Source organism: Nematolebias whitei, chromosome 20 (genome assembly GCF_014905685.2).
Source record: "Nematolebias whitei isolate Nwh7 chromosome 20, NemWhi1, whole genome shotgun sequence".
NCBI classification, from domain to species: domain Eukaryota; kingdom Metazoa; phylum Chordata; class Actinopteri; order Cyprinodontiformes; family Rivulidae; genus Nematolebias; species Nematolebias whitei.
Genome location: NC_056517.1, coordinates 38646412 through 38664017, shown reverse-complemented (window position 1 = coordinate 38664017; position 17606 = coordinate 38646412). Strand labels below are relative to the sequence as shown.

At 41.9% G+C, this 17606-nt stretch overlaps 1 protein-coding gene across 1 annotated transcript in view; it reads left to right on the top strand.

Moving 5' to 3' along the window:
- The window catches only part of myripb (myosin VIIA and Rab interacting protein b), a 64956-nt gene extending 51565 nt beyond the window's left edge, over window positions 1-13391 (top strand). Inside the window, exons 7-16 of the mRNA XM_037694374.1 lie at window positions 1659-1833; window positions 2567-3060; window positions 3693-3836; window positions 3935-4621; window positions 4794-4856; window positions 9172-9363; window positions 9449-9610; window positions 11787-11879; window positions 12559-12619; window positions 13200-13391. Of these exons, the coding sequence (XP_037550302.1) occupies window positions 1659-1833; window positions 2567-3060; window positions 3693-3836; window positions 3935-4621; window positions 4794-4856; window positions 9172-9363; window positions 9449-9610; window positions 11787-11879; window positions 12559-12619; window positions 13200-13243 (2115 nt within the window). The 3' untranslated portion in view covers window positions 13244-13391. The remainder of the gene's footprint in view (window positions 1-1658; window positions 1834-2566; window positions 3061-3692; window positions 3837-3934; window positions 4622-4793; window positions 4857-9171; window positions 9364-9448; window positions 9611-11786; window positions 11880-12558; window positions 12620-13199) is intronic.
- The last annotated feature ends 4215 nt before the right edge of the window (window positions 13392-17606 follow it).

Below are 17606 nucleotides of genomic sequence, written 5' to 3'. Positions count from 1 at the left end.
CCGCTGGAGAGGGTGTTGCTTCAGGCTGAATGGATGGATTGGTGGATGGATGGATGGATTGATGGATGGATGGATGGATGGATGGATGGATGGATGGATGGATGGATGGATGGATGGATGGATGGATGGATGGCACCATGTTGCCCAGGTGAAATGAAGCTGTTTTGACCATTAAATAAATGTGACAGGCCAGCGGTGATGCATAATAAATGCAACCTATACGGTAGAAAATATAGATTAGATAGGTAGATTTGTAATTTATTTTGTAAACGTTAAAATGTTTTTAGCTATGATTTTTATTTTATTTTATCAAAGGTCTTATAAGATAAGATAGAGCTTTATTTGCACCCTGACACGATGAAAACAAACACTTAAGTAGCAAATAAAAAATAAGGTCCCACATGTCATGACATGTTTTTACCTCTTTAGTATTTACTTTTAAAAATACTATAGACATTAAAAGTATTGTTATTTGTTTAAACTATATGAAAGAACAATAAAAATGTTTTATTTGCAGTGCGCTCTGACTAAACATGGTTTTATTTTAGGCAAGCGTTTTAAACTAAAATCCAATGAGTAGTTCATGAGATATTTTGCTAACAGACAGATAAATACCTTATCAACCACCTTTTGCATGTCAGTGGTGGGTGATGATGTAACACTAATACTAATATTAGCAATGATTTGGCTGTATGATCCGTGCACTGTTGTTTTAAATTTGGACAAAATGCCAGTGAGTGAGAAAATAGATGACAGAAGCAAGAGTTAAGTCTTTTTTTTTTGTACCAGAGTGTTTTTTATTCTTGCAGCATGGACTCAAAGTCAAGTGAACCAATCAGGAGCCAGTTTTCCAGAATCCGCTGAATGTTCCAGGCTGATGAAAATATGCATAAAGCAGCAATAACAAACCACACAAACACGAGCTAATGGCTCCGGCTGCAGCCAGCGGGGACTTTAAAGATTTGTCATCGTGGTTTGTGTGAGCGGAGCATCAAAGCTGCACTCCCCAGGCCTTTTCCGTTTCCTGCTGTTTGACTCATAGAAGATCAAAGTGTGTGAAACACGCAGGGATCCTCTCAGTTTATCAGCTTTCTGCAAACAGCCTCGCCGAGACACAAGCCGTGCAAACGGACTCCCACAGCTCCATGGAGCGAAGCCTTATCGTGGAATCCCACGTGTTTTGGGGATTGTCGCCTCGACCTTTTGTTGAGGAGCAATCCAGTCAGTCGTTGGAGGGAATTCTTCACATGGAAAACAACTTTAACATTCAAAATGTCAAACCAGAACTTAAAAATAGATCATTATTCAAATAAAGTAAACTTCAGCAACAGATAAGAGTAGAACTTTAGTTTTGAAACTGGATTCAGAGCATGTTCTGTGATTTTTACCTGTTCTGTGGCGCCACCTGCTGTTCAGATTTTAAATTACAACCCAAGTACACGTTTCATTTTTATGGCCTAAAGTTTAATTAACAAAATAAAAGGACATACATTCTGGGAATAATTAAAGACTTTGAAGGGATGCTTATCACCCTCCACTTTTCTTGTCAGTGTTTTAGACTGAGGGTTCCTGGAAGCAAACTCTTGACCTTTGACCTGCAGCATCTACAGAGTCCTGCTTTGTTTTGATCATATTTGTGTTTTCATGTGCGCTCGCAGCGATCACGATCGGCGTTCTCCCTCACCAGTGACGACTCGCCGGAGAAGGGTCCAGAGGAGGAGGAAGCCGCTGGAGCCGGAGGAGGAGACCTGCAGGTGTACGCCTCCCTGAAAAGAGACGCCAAGGCTGCATCTTTACCTGGCTGGAAAAGCATGGATCGTCTGGACAACTCCAGTAAACACACACATGTGCATGTTTTTATGCTAAAGCTATAGAACTCAGTCAGTTCTGCAGGCACTGATTTAAAATTTGGTTTGGTAGTAGCTGAGAGTAATCCCCAACACACATTTTGAGCACCACCTCTTTGCTCCATAACTTTGTTCCAAACTATTTGCAGCTGTGAGGAACATATCTCATGAACAAATGGATGAATTTTAACGACACTTTCAGGAAGTGACCATTGGGAGTTCATCTGCAAACGTTTACATTTTGGGGTCAACCCAGTTCAAGATGGCTGCCACAGCCAACGCATCTTAAAAAAACACATGAACGTTAATGATTCAGTCAGTTCTACAGAAATTACGCTAAAATTTAAAGTGGTAGTTGCTAAAAGTCATGCACAACACATACTTTAAAAGATACTAGTTGCAGAAGAATTTTGTCTGTTAGCAAAATATCTCATGAACCACAGGATGGATTTTAATGAATTTTGCATAAAGTAATCACGGGGTGTAAATGTATAACTGATCAACTTGCACAGTCAGCTCAGATGATCCATGTTAGGCGTCACTAAACCGCCTTAACTCAGTCAGTTGGACAGATGTTGAACTAGTTTTTGACGTGGTAGTAGCTGGGAGTCACTCACAACACATCCTCTGAGCAGACATCTTGAAATTATTCCAATAATTAAGTCGACCTGAGCTGAAGAGGTTTGTTGTTAGCTTGTTTTTTGATCGTCGCCCTCCAGGTGCGTCCTCGGTGCTGCAGAGCCCCGATGGGAACTGGATTGCTCTGCACAGTTCCCTGCTCTCCCGGCCCAGTCTGCTCACCAAGAGGAAGAGCCTGGTGTTCAGCGTGCTGGAAAAGGAGTCCAGCGTGGTCTCCGCTTACGACGAGATGGGCTCGCACTCGGAGGGGGAAGACGAAGGCGGCTGGGGCGCGGCTCTGCAGCAGTTCCGCCGCAGGCTGTCGGACGAGACTTATTACACGGACTCGCAGCACGACCCGGAGTGGACGTACACTCGGCACCTTCCGGTCACCTCGCCGTCCTCTGGACCGTACACCAACGCAGAGACGCTCCACTCAGACTCGAAGGTCTCGTCGTTGTCGTCTGCGTATCCTCACAAACCCACTCACAACCTGCCAAAGAAGAAAGGACCAGCGGATCCTCATCCTCATCAGCAGCCACTCTACCAAAACTCCGCCCACTCAGAGGCGCTGGACGTGAACTTCAACCCCAAGGTGACACGTCTTCATGGTTCGCTGACCTTCAGAATGAGTTCATATGTCTGCGGATGGTGCTGATGTAAATATATTTAACTTTGAACCCAGAAACTGTCTGCTTTGTGTTCTCCGAGGATTTAAACTCATGCGTATAACTTTTTGTACTCCTGTACTTTGATTAAATGAAGTCCCTCCCCTCACTTTGAACCTAACTATTAAAACTGCTGCACTGGATTTTTGATTGATCACATATTCAACCAGTTTTTAACTTAGATGTTATTAAATAAATCAGTTAACACGAGAAATGTGAATTTCATTCTCAGCATTGAATTAAAGACAACGAACACAAATTTATTCTATTTTCATCTGTGCAAATTCATCTTTGTGAATAAAACTGGAGCACAAACCACCAGCAGATGGAAGCAAACGCTTCATGACGGATTCAAAAAAAGATTTTATTCTGTCAGTCAAAAGAAGTCCTGGAAAACTGCTCATTTTGTAAAAACACCTTTTTGTGTTGTCAACAACAACAAAAAAAACTATAGAGTTAGAGTTATTTTAAATCTGAGTTTAAAATGTTTCATGCTGTAGGTTTTGATCACTTTTACTTGGAGCGTGCAGTGACCGTGCACGTGCCGTTGTCCCTGCAGGTGACGGCAGACAGCAGCGAGGCCGAGGACAAGCAGAGCGTCAGGAAATCTCGAAGACGCAGGAAAAGCAAAAAGGAGTGTCCGCTGGAGCCGAGCAGACCTGGAGGCACGAGGAGCCCACAGACCACCTGCCCCTCAGCTCAGGTGCGCTCACTCATCACCTAACCTTCACAATCAGCTGAACCGTTGCTTTTAAAAGCTGACTGAGTTCATCTTATCGAGTTTCTGTTTCCACATCAAAGGAAAACGGTGGTTTTCTCCTCAACGCGCTGCTGAACGCGGGTTTGAGCGACGAGCAGCCGGTCCCAGCCAGCAAACATGTGGCCACAGCTGCTTCCACGGACGCCATGACGCCCGAGACGGACGACTGGGCTCCGCGTTCACCAGACCTCCACCAGCCTCAGGCCCAGTTTGTGGCTCCGGGGCCTCGGTTACTCCACAGGAGCTCGAGGCTTGGATCTGGATCCAGAGGCCCTCCAGAAGAAGAACTACAAACCAGGCTCGGTCAGCTCGTGGGCGGAGCAAACGGCGAAGACGTCAGCTCATCCGACGAAGAGAGCGCACAGAGGACGGAGGACAGAGAGAGACACAAAGAGAAACTGAGGTCAAAGGTCACAGAGGGACTGAGGCAGAGTGCAAGGGACAAGCGGGAGAAAGGAAGAGAAGCTTTGGAACGAGTGAACGGACAGGAGGCCAAGAGAGGCGCGAGAGGCGTGAGGAGCACCTCTGTGGAGAAAGGAGGAGAGAGTTTGGAGGAGAGAGGAGCTGAGCAGGAGCAGAAACGAGGAGACGGGAGGGAGGTGACCCGAGTAAGTAAGAGGCGTCACAGAAAAGACCCGGAGAAGGAGGCTGAGGTCAGGAGGAGCGCATCCAGCGCCGGTTCACCTGCGGTTACACCCTCGGCCCAGGAGGGAGGGTCCAACCACCAGGTGAGAGCAGAGAAACCTTCTGCGGTCAGTTTCCCTCCGTTTGCTGCTAAATGTGTTTTAGTTTCTTCTTCTTTTTTAAAACTCCCTCCTTTGTGGTGTTTGTGTGCGCCCTGCACGTGGTGCGCGTGTTCCCGAGCTGTGTGCTTCTTTGTGTCGTGTGTGTCTGCACCAGGTGGGACAGAACGAGTCGGAACCGCAGCAGAGGCTTCAGCTGCTCTCCTCCGTCCTGCAGCAGGTGAGCTGAAGCTGCAGCTGCTTGTCCAGAGCTAAAGCACCTTGAAACATCTGGCAGGAACAGAACGCAGAACTGAACTCTCGCCCCATGTCGCACACGGTCTCACTTGAACGCTCGCTTTCTTGGGGAATTCTCCGAGTCGTGATAAACACACAGAGTCGAATTTAAAATAAACCGCATGGACTCGCTGCAAATGTGAAGATTAACCACTGATTTCATGTCTTTTTTGTTTATTTATAAGTCCTCTGTGACAAAACCAACACAAAGTGTTTTATACAGCCTCACAGTTACACACACAACCCCAGACGCACACACCTGAGGAGCCAGAGTCAATACTTGTCATTAGGCAGATGCATTATGAGGAGGCTCTTATGAGTCACTTGTTTCTTCCAATATGCATGACACATGTACCCGTGTGATCTATTTCTGTGGGTTTTCGTAGCTCCATTTACGATCTCATTAAGAAAGAAAATAGCTCCATTTGTCTTTCTCCTCCATGTTTTACATCCAATGTATACCCTTTTAAAGGACAGCAGTGTGTGGAGTTTGGGCTTGATCAAATTAATTAATATGAAGTAGTCCGTCGGCCATACTGTCCATCTTACTGCTGATCTAATTACCTGCAACGTTTTCAGTTTGCGTCAGCAGGTATACGGATAAACAAGGTGCTGGCTGAGAAGTTGTGCAGAATCAAACGAGTAGACGGGCGCACGCTTCCATCAGGTTAGCTGTCAAGTTGTGGTTTTTTTTTAAAATCCAGTCAAATTACAGCAATTATTTAAGATCCACTGTAAATACACATGGACGGATTTTGGTAGAGTTCAGTTCTGTTCAGTTCATGGACAGGTTTTTAATGATGGTGTTGAAGCTGCTAAAGACTGATGCTAATGACTACTGCACTTCAATTAGACCTGTCCAAAACTTTTGACACTGTGGACCATGACGTCTTATAAGCTCTCAGACGTTGGTTTCTCAGATCACACTATCAGTCCGTTCTCGAATTATCTCTCAGACCGGAGGCAATGTGTTCAACATAACGGCATTTCTTCCAATTATTTAACTGTCAATAACGGTGTACCACAAGGCTCAGTCTTAGGATCCACTCTCTTTGCAATCTACATAAGTAATGTAGGTCAGATAATTCCTGATGCATCCTTACATCTCTATGCTGACGACACAGTTGTTTATTGTTGAGCTTAAACAGTTTTCAAGGTTTTCCATCTTCTACAATCTGCATTCGACATCATCCAGGCTGATTTGTTCCGTCTCAAACTGGTGCTAAATGCTGATCAAACCGAAGGGACAGTGTTCAGTTCACGTAATTTGTTTGGTTGAGTTTTTTTAGAATCAGATTCAGAGTTGCCGTTTGTTCAGAAGTCAACCAGACGGCCAAATGAGTCACAGAACGCAACGTAAGCAACGACGTTTGATGGGAGCGCTGATGTTGTGCTTCATCAGAGCGGTGGAGGATGTGTTCGCTCCACCTTTGAGCGGCGCAGATCGATGCCTCCACGCTTCATCTCTGCCACTCTGTGTTTTTAGAACCACTGAATCATAATTTAGAAATAAAAACAGAACACACCCCCTTTCATTTCTCTCATCCATCCTTCTGGCGTTACCTTGAAACACCTTTCAGCCTTAAAAAGGAATCAATATGCCTCAGATGCCCCTGATTAAAGCTTCATCCAGTGATTTATTCATGAGCAACACTTGGCTTCACTCACTTCTTTCTCGTTTCTTGTTTTTGTTTACTTAGCAGAGAAGCACATTCACCACCTTGCAATGCCAGTTCAATGTTGGGACGATGTGTAAAATGCACAAGGACAGAAAGTAATGAACTGCAAATGTCATGAACCCGATTCACAGTGGAACACGGTAAACACGTCAAATGTTAAACTAACAGCTCTGAGTCTGTTCTGGACGTCAATCCATGGGCTCAGGAACACGTCCATACACCGTCTGTAAACACAGCTTGCCGTGGCGATCGTAGATGCTGGTTAAAGCTCTATCGTGCAAAGAAAAAATCGTCCATGCCGCTGCCATTTAACATGGACTGAGGCAAAATGGGGAACTGATCTGTGTTCGGACAGAATAAAATTTAAAATTAGGTTTGGAAACCACAAATGCCTCCTTAAAGTTTAAATATATGCTTTTCTGATGGTATAGGGGTGCATTAGTGCCTCTGACATGGACAGCTTACACATCTGTGCAGAAAACTATAAACGGGTTTTAGTAAAACATCTGCTCCCATCCAGCAAAGTGTTGAACAGCTGGAATCCTCCATCAGACAAGAACGAGACGTTTCCCTCCAACAACTCGTCTCCTCAGACTCTAACAGTTTACAGACTGGTGTTAAAAGGAGAAGAGACGTTTCTCAATGGTTACAATGGTCCAGAATCCACTTTTTTGATGTGTTGCTGCCATGAAATTAACAATTATTTTAGACTTTACACCAGCGGTTCCCAACACTGGTCCTCGAGGAACACCCCCTGCATGGTTTAGATGTTTCCCCGCTCTAACACACCTGATTCAGTTATTTAATTACTGTACTTTTCACTGTATAAGTCACAGTTTTTTGCATAAATTAGCATGTCCTGCGACTTATAGAGCAAAGCAACCTTTTTATGTGCCGCCCCCCCCCCCCCCCATTTAATTATAACCCAATTTTTGGCTGAGATCTGACGATTTCATTCATTCTGACAGAAAATATTGAACACTACCATTTTCAACCACTAGAGGACACTGGATGTATATGGCAAGCCAATTGTCTCATTAATAGGTAAAAGTGGCTATTAATGAGACACTTGGCTTGCCATACAAAGCCACCTTCATCTCGCTCCAGAACTCCTGGAACAAACGTCAAATCGGCTTCATTTCACAGCAGCTTGTTTGACCATTAAAGTGCATCTATTAAGGAAAAGTTCAACTGAGACACACCTTTATTATAATGTTGAGCAGACAAATAATTGTTTTTAGGTGTTTATCTTGTTAAAGTCCTCCTGTGCACGCTCCCGCGGCCGCCATTTGGCAGCCAATCGATTTTTGGCACAACACCGGCCCACATTTCCGAGTGGTCAGTGGTGATGCGCAATAAATGTGACGTATACGGCGAAGCAACATATTTCTGTTTTTTCCACTTTATTAGACATTTTTGAACTAATGCGACTTATAGTGCGTTGCAACGTGTACGACAGAAAGTACAGTACTTCCTCAAGTTCTGCAGAAGTCCGTTAATCACCCATTCAGCAGTGAAACAATTGAAGCGTGCAGGATGGTGTTCCTCAAGGATCATGGTTGGGAACCATTGTTTTACACAACCTTCAGTTTTCACAGTAAGGGTTGCGTTCTGGTTTACCACAGTTAAAACAACCTTAACTTTGTGTTTGAAGCTGCAGTTCATCAGTGCAAAGATCTCATTTCCAGATGTTTTCTTTGTAATATTTAAAGTTGAATGTAAGTCATTGACTTCTGGTTTTAATCAGTGACTGAAGAGCTGATTCCTGCAGCAACCTCCACCCCCCAACAATGAAACCGGCTGCACCTTCAAGGACATGTTTTGTTCTTCTCATGTCTTCAGCTTTTCAGAGCCTAAAGATGAAATCATCATTTACCTTCTCTGTGTGTAACGTTTCTCACATCCTGTTCCGCACGCTTTGGTTACTTTTCCGAGCCGACCACATGTGGGTGTTTACAAGACGATGGCCTGACGTCGACATTTAAAGTGGAACACAAACCACAAAACCGAATGATCTGTGCTTTACTTTATTTCAAATGGAAGATGTTTCATCTACTGAAATAATAAAGCGCTGAAGTTGACATCAGAGTAATTGTCTTTACTCACGTTTCTTAAATTTGTGAATTGCACATTTAGTTGCCAAATATTTGACTTTTCCAAACCTGGTTCCTATCTGCACTCATTTTCGTGGACATTTTAGTTTCAACCAGAGATTCTTAAACTGTGAGGCACAATCCCTGCATCACATGAGCCATGTTTCCATGGCGATAAGGTGGACGGACCTCATGCTGCGTCGTGTGGACCGTGAGTCCACTCCGTCGTGTTCAGCGGCACAGATAGACGTGACGACAGAGTTCATTTGTGTTTACTGGAGGGAAGGTTTGCTGGCAGGAGCTAAGGAATAAATCTGCTGTGTTTTTATGATTTGAAAGTTGTTACACATTTTTACCCTCTTGATCAGTCAGAGGCCGCTGGATTAGTTTGTTTTATTGTTTTAGCTGAGTGTAGTTTCAGTTCAGTGGTTTCAACCAAAACCTTCATGACTTCCCCGATGACGAAGTGAATTTTTTGTGTCTGCAGCAGAAGTATTCAGCAGCCTCGCTCTGCAGCATCACCACAGAGGTGCTGAAGGTTCTGAACGCTACAGAGGAGCTGATTGGGGAGGCGGGGGGCGAGAGCTACACCCCGTCCGAGTCCATGAGCGCCTCTCCGATCTCCAGCAGCTCGGAGACCCGCAAGCTGGACCAGAGGCTCACCAAGATGGAGGAGAACGTGAGCTACAGATGATTTCAGCTCAGCAGCTTCACCTGAGTCAGCGTGACGTGGACCCACAGTTCTGCTCCTCCTCACCTTGCAGGTCTACCTGGCGGCTGGGGTGGTGTACGGCCTGGAGGGGGCGCTGGGGGAGCTGGAGCAGTGCGCCCGCAGCATCAGCAGCAGGACCTCAGACACCCAGCTGGCCTTTCTGGAGGACCAGGTGGCCACAGCAGCAGCTCAGGTCCAGCAGTCTGAACTGCAGGTACACCACAGGACTGGTCGCTTTTAACAAAGTTTGAGCGCTGCGTTCACACGACTGTCAGAGGTGTGCAGAAGTCCTGATGGAGTTCATCATTCGCTTCTGAAAAGAACACTTTTTAAGTGGAAAAATGGGAAAAGCCCATGAGGATGGATAGTGGTATTACCAAAAAGATCTCTTCACATCTTGTCCTGTCAGGACATGATGTAAAACATCATAAACCTCTACCAGCAGCACATTTATAGACACATTACATATGATTTGACATCAAGATGTTGAGATTTGTCCATGAAGCACTTCCAGATAGGCCATAGTCCTGGTAAGATGTTGGTCAGCTGCCACAGTTCTGATAAGCCTTCACAGAAGTTCTGGGGGGGGCATAGACGAAGCTTTTTCCCTAGTTTTCCCATGTCCCAGGAGAAATTTGATGTCGGCCTGCTTTCGAGGCCAAACGAGGGAGTCAGATTCAGAAAAGCCACAATTGTTGATGTTCTTCAGGCAGACTGTTTTTTTCTTGTCAGTCCTGCTGGACTTTCAAGATCCAAAATGGTCAGATTTGTGGACGTTCCACTGGTCCGTGCTATGAACCGCCTGCAAGGTCGTCTCCAACATGCTGGCGAGCCCTAGAAGCCGCAGGTGGCCTGCGATGCTCACAAATTGTTTCCATCTTACGGTTTAGCACGTAACGGCAATATTTTGGTTTATTTAGCCTTTCATAAGAAAAAAAATATTTTTTTTCAAAGTCATATTTTCACTATATTATTCATACATTTATAAATGTCATAGTTCCAAACTAAGTATTTAATTTACAAGCTAAATATTTAGTATACAAACTAAACACTTAAAATGCAAGGTAAATATTTAGTTAATAAATTAAATATAAACAAACATTTAATTCCAAAACTAAATATTTAGTTTGCTAACTAAATATTTAGCTTGGACCTAAATATTTATTTTCCAAGCTAAACATTTAATTTCCAAAATAAATATTAAATTTGCTAACTAAATAATTAGCTCGGACCTAAATATTTAAGTTAAATATTTAACTTACAAGTTAAATATTTAAGTTAAATATTAAACTTGCAAATTAAATATTTAGGTCCAAGCTAAATATGTAGTTAGTAAATCAAATATTTATTTTGGAAATTAAATGTTTAGCTGGGCTGGTAACTCTAAATTGTCCCTAGGTGTGAGTGAGAGAGTGAATGGTTGTTTGTCTCGTTTGTCTCTATGTGTCCCTGTGATGGACTTGCGACCCGTCCAGGGTGTCCCCCGCCCCTCGCACAGTGATTGCTGGACATGGACACCAGCGACCCCCATGACCCAAAATGGAATAAATGGGTAAAGATAATGGACGGATGGATAAACAAACATTTAATTCCAAAACTAAATATTTAGGTTGCTAACTAAATATTTAGCTTGGACCTAAATATTTATTTTCCAAGCTAAACATTTAATTTCCAAAATAAATATTAAATTTTCTAACTAAATAATTAGCTTGGACCTAAATATTTAAGTTACAAGTTAAATATTTAAGTTAAATATTTAACTTGCAAATTAAATATTTAGGTCCAAGCTAAATATGTAGTTGGCAAATTAAATATTTATTTTGGAAATTAAATATTTAGCTGGGCTGGTAACTCTAAATTGTCCCTAGGTGTGAGAGAGCGAGTGAATTGTTGTTTGTCTCATTTGTCTCTATGTGTCCCTGTGATGGACTGGAGACCTGTCCAAGGTGTCCCCCACCCCTCGCACAGTGATTGCTGGACATGGGCACCAGCGACCCCCGTGACCCAAAATGGAAGAAGCATGTAAAGATAATGGATGGATGGAAATGTTTGGCTTGGAAAACAAATATTTAGGTCCGAGCTAAATACTTAGTTAGCAAATTAAACATTTAGTTTAGGAATTAAATGTTTAGCTTATAAATTAAATGTTTAGTTAGGAAGTAAAATATTTAATTTGAAACTAAATATTTAGCTTGTAAATTAAATATTTAGTTTGGAACTATGACATTTATAAATGTATGAATAACATGGTGAAAATATGACTGAAAAATAAAGCACAATTTTTTTCTTACGAAAGGCGAAATAAACCTAAATATCTTTGTTAATTTGTGACTGTGTGACTCTACAAACGGCGCCCCATAAATATGTGTGTGTGCTCTTTGTGGTTGAAGATATCAAACATCGAGGCGAGGATATCAGCTCTGAAAACAGCTGGATTAAACGTGACGGTCTGCAATCGCTTCAAGTTAAAACCCAAGTCCAAGGTAACTCGTCGTCCTTTTAACGTCTGTCTGCTTCAGCAACAGAACAAGTTAGTTAACTGAAGACTTTTGCTACGTTTGACTAGATTCATGTTTTATAAAAAATGTCTGTTCACACCTTAAACCGTGATGTGACTGAAGTTGGACGGTTCTGGAGGAGAGCTCCTGTCCGTTAAATGTGAACCCCAAGTTCTTTTCTGGTCCAACGCTCTCAGATGACTGCAGGTCTGCTGAGGTCTCTGTGAAAACCACATGGAACATCTGCAACCAGGACGGTTTGCATGCAGATGTGCAGATGTAGAGCTCCAGACCCCGGGTCTGTGCTGCATGGACTCTCTGTGTTAAATATGAGTCCTTGTGTATAAACAAACTGTTTACACGTAGAACACAACTCTGTGAATCGTATAGTCATGGCAGTGTTATGCAATTATTCAGATATAGAAATTTGTTACTTTGAATCCAATAAAAAGTTTATATTTGCTTTAATTTTGAGTAGAAGGAAATATTTAACATGTGCTCAACTGAAATAAAGCACTTTATGATTTTAGAGGCTAATCCTGCAGCTTGTAAGCACAAATACAGGAACGCTTTGTGAAATAAAAAAAAAGAGCACGAGCTTCACATTTTATTGTTATTATTTTTATGATGTTTTAGGAGTTTAACAGTCGTTTTCTCGTTGCAGCCTGAAACTCTGGACTCGTCGCGTCATCAGAGGAGGAAACTTCCTGCGCCGCCGCTCAAAGGTAACAAACTCGTTTTTTTTTTTTAGGACAAAAAATAAAGCACTCAAAAAAATAGATTATTTTTATTTGTCTTTTTGCTCCAGTTTGCGGCAGTTTACTAAAAATCAAGTGCCCTGCATGTGATGTTCTCCCCCCGGTTACTCAGCGCTGACTAAATGTTTCAGTTTGTAAAGAGGTGTGTGTGAGAGAGGACTAAAGACAAAAACAAGGACATTTATATCGTCCTGATGAGCATCACACATTTCAGGCCACTGAATGGATGTGAAAGAGAAAATATTAAAAATAGGCCAAAGAACTGGAAAAGGTCCATTAGACGTAAAGCAGCCTAATGGAAACATGCAGTGCAGGAGGACGAGGCTGTTTTCATCAAACCACAAGATGTCGGCTCCTTTTCATGTTTGTAAATGGATTTTTTTTTTCCCGTTGCAGCTTCTTTATATTCTTTTCTGTCTTCTGTTTCCTTCCCCGGCATCGAAACAAAAGCTGTGATTCAGGTCGGCTTCAAAGACGAGCAGCTTCGTCTCGTTCGTTGTCCAGACGTGACTTCAACCGTCTTTAATTGTGATTTGCTCATTTTCAGAAACGTTGGCGTCCGAGCAGCAGGTGGGAGCACTTTGGCCATGATGACAGGCGGACGGCAGCACAACACGTCCCCTCAGGGCCACGTTTGAGCCCCCGGGACAGGGGCCCTTCACATCTAGTGCCTTGATCCAGCATCTGCCTCCAGCTGCAGGCCAAACGGGCCAAACACCCGCCCTGCTGCACCCCTCACACCCACTTCATAGGAAACATGACTGGCTCTTTCTTCCTCAGCGATCTTCAGTTTTCTATTGACAGAATACGTCACATAACGGTGACTCAGCGGTTTCTGCCTTAAAATCTGCTGACACACTTCGTACTGCAAACGACTCAGAAAAAAATCTGTACAGGCAAACAAAAACAAATTTAACTTGTTCAAAAGAAAGTCGTTGTTTACCGTAAAACGAAGCTGTGGAGAACTTTGTGAAACTTTGTGATTCGGTGTTTCAGAAGAAGGATGAGCGAACAAAAAGCAGAAGCATTTATTCACCCGTTGAAACGTTTATTTTTCCAGTTCATACGGCAGCGGTCAGATGCTAATTCTCGTGTGGGAATGATTGTAACGCTTTATCTTACCATTTAAAAATAAAATGAGACATCGTGCGCTCACGCTCCTTTCATGCAACTACGAAGTATTATGGCAAAGATTTAAAAAATGCAACATTTGAGGAATTTGTGTGCATGACTGAGAATAAACCATCTGAAGAACTGCACAGCTGGAAGACAATGAGCTACATTTAAATAAGCCAACAGCTAAAACCCAATCAGCAGAAGAAGGAAATAGCCTAAATTTGTTTTTGAAACTCAAAAAGTAAACAGCATAATTTACTAGGGATGCACGATATTCAATTTTTGGCCGAAATCTGATGTTAAAACTTATTTGGCCGATACCAATACCGATATTTTTCTCCTAGACCTACTTACAGAGATTCAAATACTCCATTATTCTGCATGGTCTTTGTCCGTTTGACCTGCTACCAAATGCAGATGACAAAAAGGGGCTGAAAATGATGTAACACTTCAACGTGAATTATGTTAATGTCAAATTTATTCATGACATTTACTCGCTAACACAATAACTCTCGAACAATGTAAATCTGAACTCAACGGAGCGCGTGGCGTCATCACATTGTGCTGGCGCTGCAGGCATCATCGTCGCTGGGTTTCATACAAAAACAGCGTCTTTTATATCGGTGAGTTGAAGGAACGGCCGATGTCCGATATTTAACTTTATCGCTAATATCGCCCGATACCGATACCATGCCGATAATATCGTGCATCCCTATAACTTACCATAAAAAATACTTTTCGTTCATTTCAGTTTTGGTTACAACTGGAACCACCTGGTAAATGTGTTTATCGGTTAGCTATGCTAACTTCACATAGATTAGCGTTCAAATGTACATTTTAATCTTAATATAGAGACTGGAGGCTAAAGGTGCAACAAGTTATTTAATCTTGCTCCATTTTGAACCAAAACCTGTGTCTCACTGAACAGCAACTGTTTGTGACCTTTACGAGACGAATAATTGTGAGCAGATACACAAGTTTTCACTCTGAATTGATATTTACTGCACAGATTTACATAACTTGAATAAATTATGATCTTTGGGCAACTTTCCTGCGAATGATGGTCACTGGTTGTAGCAGTGTGCTGCACACACACCTCACGCATGCACTAATTCAGCTCTGTGACTACCTTCATTGTTGCTTACGGTACATATAAGGTCTAAACACCTTAAATTAATACAAAATAAAGTTTTTCTCAAATGATGTCAGTAAATTCTGTCTTATAAACAGTTAAGATTACATAAATCTGTTTTCAGTCATGTAAAAGGGCAACTTTTCACCGTGGCAACAGATTTTCATCAAGGCCTTAATTTGAAAAGCTCGGACCTTTAAATAAAGTTTTTTTTAATGTCTTACCTAAAACGATCATAAGTCTCCGCACAACGCCTCCAAGCTCTGTTCAAGTTTTGGTGTAAAAGTTAATTTTCACGGTGGAAGATTCCTCTTCAGCAGAGGCACGTTTCCTTTAATCTCTTACTTTGTAGCTTTTTGTTTGAAATAAAATGTATAATTTTTACCTTCATATCAGATGTTTTGTGTTAAGATGTAAAGATTATTTTTACATACCATCTAACGGGCTCTGTAACAAATGCCATAAAGACATGATTTTGTTACGAGCAACTTATTTTTGTACTTGCCGAACCGTTTTTATGCAATACAGAAACTTTTGCAAATTAAAGGCTTTATTTCTTTTCCGATGGAAACTTTCTCAGACTCACATGTGATGACTCAGAGCGTGAACCTGCGTTTAACATTTCGCAGTTTATCGTGTCCGGTTGTGTGGATGCTACAATAAAAAGGCAGATGACAAGAAGTGGCCAAGCTAAAGGGGACTTGTACGCTCCTTAAACATTTGAGGAGACTTGCCTTTTAGTCATCCTGGCTGAATTTTCTTCACTCTGACCATCATAGTTTGATTTGTCATCTACATTTAGCAAAACTGAAAACAGGGTTGGATATTTTTGTTGGACTGCGTAAAAGAAGTGACGGTCCTGCGTCTGAATGCTCTTCTGTCAGTGACTTTTGTGTCACGTCTTTGATTTTGCACACCGGCCCCGTGCTTTTCGTCAGTCTCGTTCTCCAAAGATGATGTTGTATAAAAGCATGTTTCTGGTTTTAAAGAGTTGATGTAAAGTTTCCCGTGAGAAGCACATCTGCAAGGGTCCAATTATCAGTGTCCTGTATTTTTCTAATGTACAAACTATGAAATCTCACCACTGAATTTGTTAATATATGTATATGTGTGAAAAGATGGAAATGTTATGACGTTTGTTGCCCGGTCATAGTCGACAAATCTTTCAGCGTTGTGTGCAGGAGACTGTAAAGTTGTTAAACTTGTGAAGCTGGATTCTCACAGGAAGTCTGTCGATGAGGAGATGAGAACAGTTTAAATGACGATGAAGAGGCTCTCTTTCTCCTTGTGCGGTCGTTTGTTGCAATCGTCAAAATGCAACAACAACAAAAAGCAGAATCTTTATGTGCCACAGTACTCTCAGAACTAAAATGTATCATGGAAATAAAATTGCAAACTTGAACTTTGTTCTTTTGTTGTGCATTTACGAAAACAAAGTGCAAACAAAGGGTTGAATCACAACATCCCCATTTATTCAACAATATAGAATACATTATGTACAGATACGTCGGATCTGTTCTCGAGACAGAGAAAAAGAACACGCAACCTCAGTCAAGACGGGAAAAAATGAAGACACTGATGGTGAGGAGACGACATCATTGAATCCAGGCTCTGTCCTCTCCGCCCAGTCCTTCTCCAAGGTTCTCCTTATTTCTGAGGCTGTTGAGCAGCAGCTCCAAAGTTCTGACGACAGGTTGCATTTGGCTGCTGTCCAGTGCGTCCACGCTGCTGTGCCTCTTCCCAAAGCGCCCGATGGGCCTCACCCCACGTCCCACGTACCAGAACGGGTCTATCTCTGGACCTGGACACCACACAGAAACACGGGGTCGTTTTCCTTTTCAGCAGTGAGAAACGGTGCTGCTCGTTCTTTGATGCATTTGACTCATTTTAGTCAAATATAACATAAAGAAAAACATGAGTTGCATTCATTTAAGAAGGTTTTTGTCCAGATTAAACAGATGTATGTAATTTTAGAGATTTTAGAGGTTTTTATTTTATTTTAGGTTATATTTGAGCCATTAGCCATTTCATAAATCTAAATGCTTGATTAATATGCACAGTATTAGCAGAAATACACAAGGTGTTTTATGATTAAGGAAATATTAATGTTAAAAAGAAACCCAAAACTCTTAATTCATATGTGAAGAACATAAACAAGGGTCCGCAACCTGCGGCTCTGGAGCCACATGCGGCTCTTTGGTTCCTCTGCAGCGGCTCTTTCAAGTTTTGACCAAAACTAAAATAAAACTGAATTTTATTGGTTGTTATACAAACAACAACAAAAAGGACTAGTTTAAGCAGTTTTCCTATGATTTATTTTGCAATGTGTGAAAACTGGAACAAGTACAAGGAGTAAAAAGATACTCACTTTAACTTTATGCTTTATTTCTATACTTAATTAATTTTTCCACAATTAAAAAAAAAATCATAAAAATCTGCATAGTTTATAGATTTTATTTTTTTTTAATTAAAAAAGAAACTATCCCCCCACCCCTTCCAAGAATCTGGTCTTTTCATTTGTCTTAAATTGTAAAAATATCAATAAATGTTTAAAAAAACATTAGATTTTTTAGTTTTATAATACGACCCCTAGTGGCCACAAACGCACCCTCCAACAAACCTAAAGTGGCCCACAAGCCACCAGTTGATAATCACTGTTGTAGCCGTTTGTTGTGACTCTGAACACTTGTCATTTAGTGAACAAAG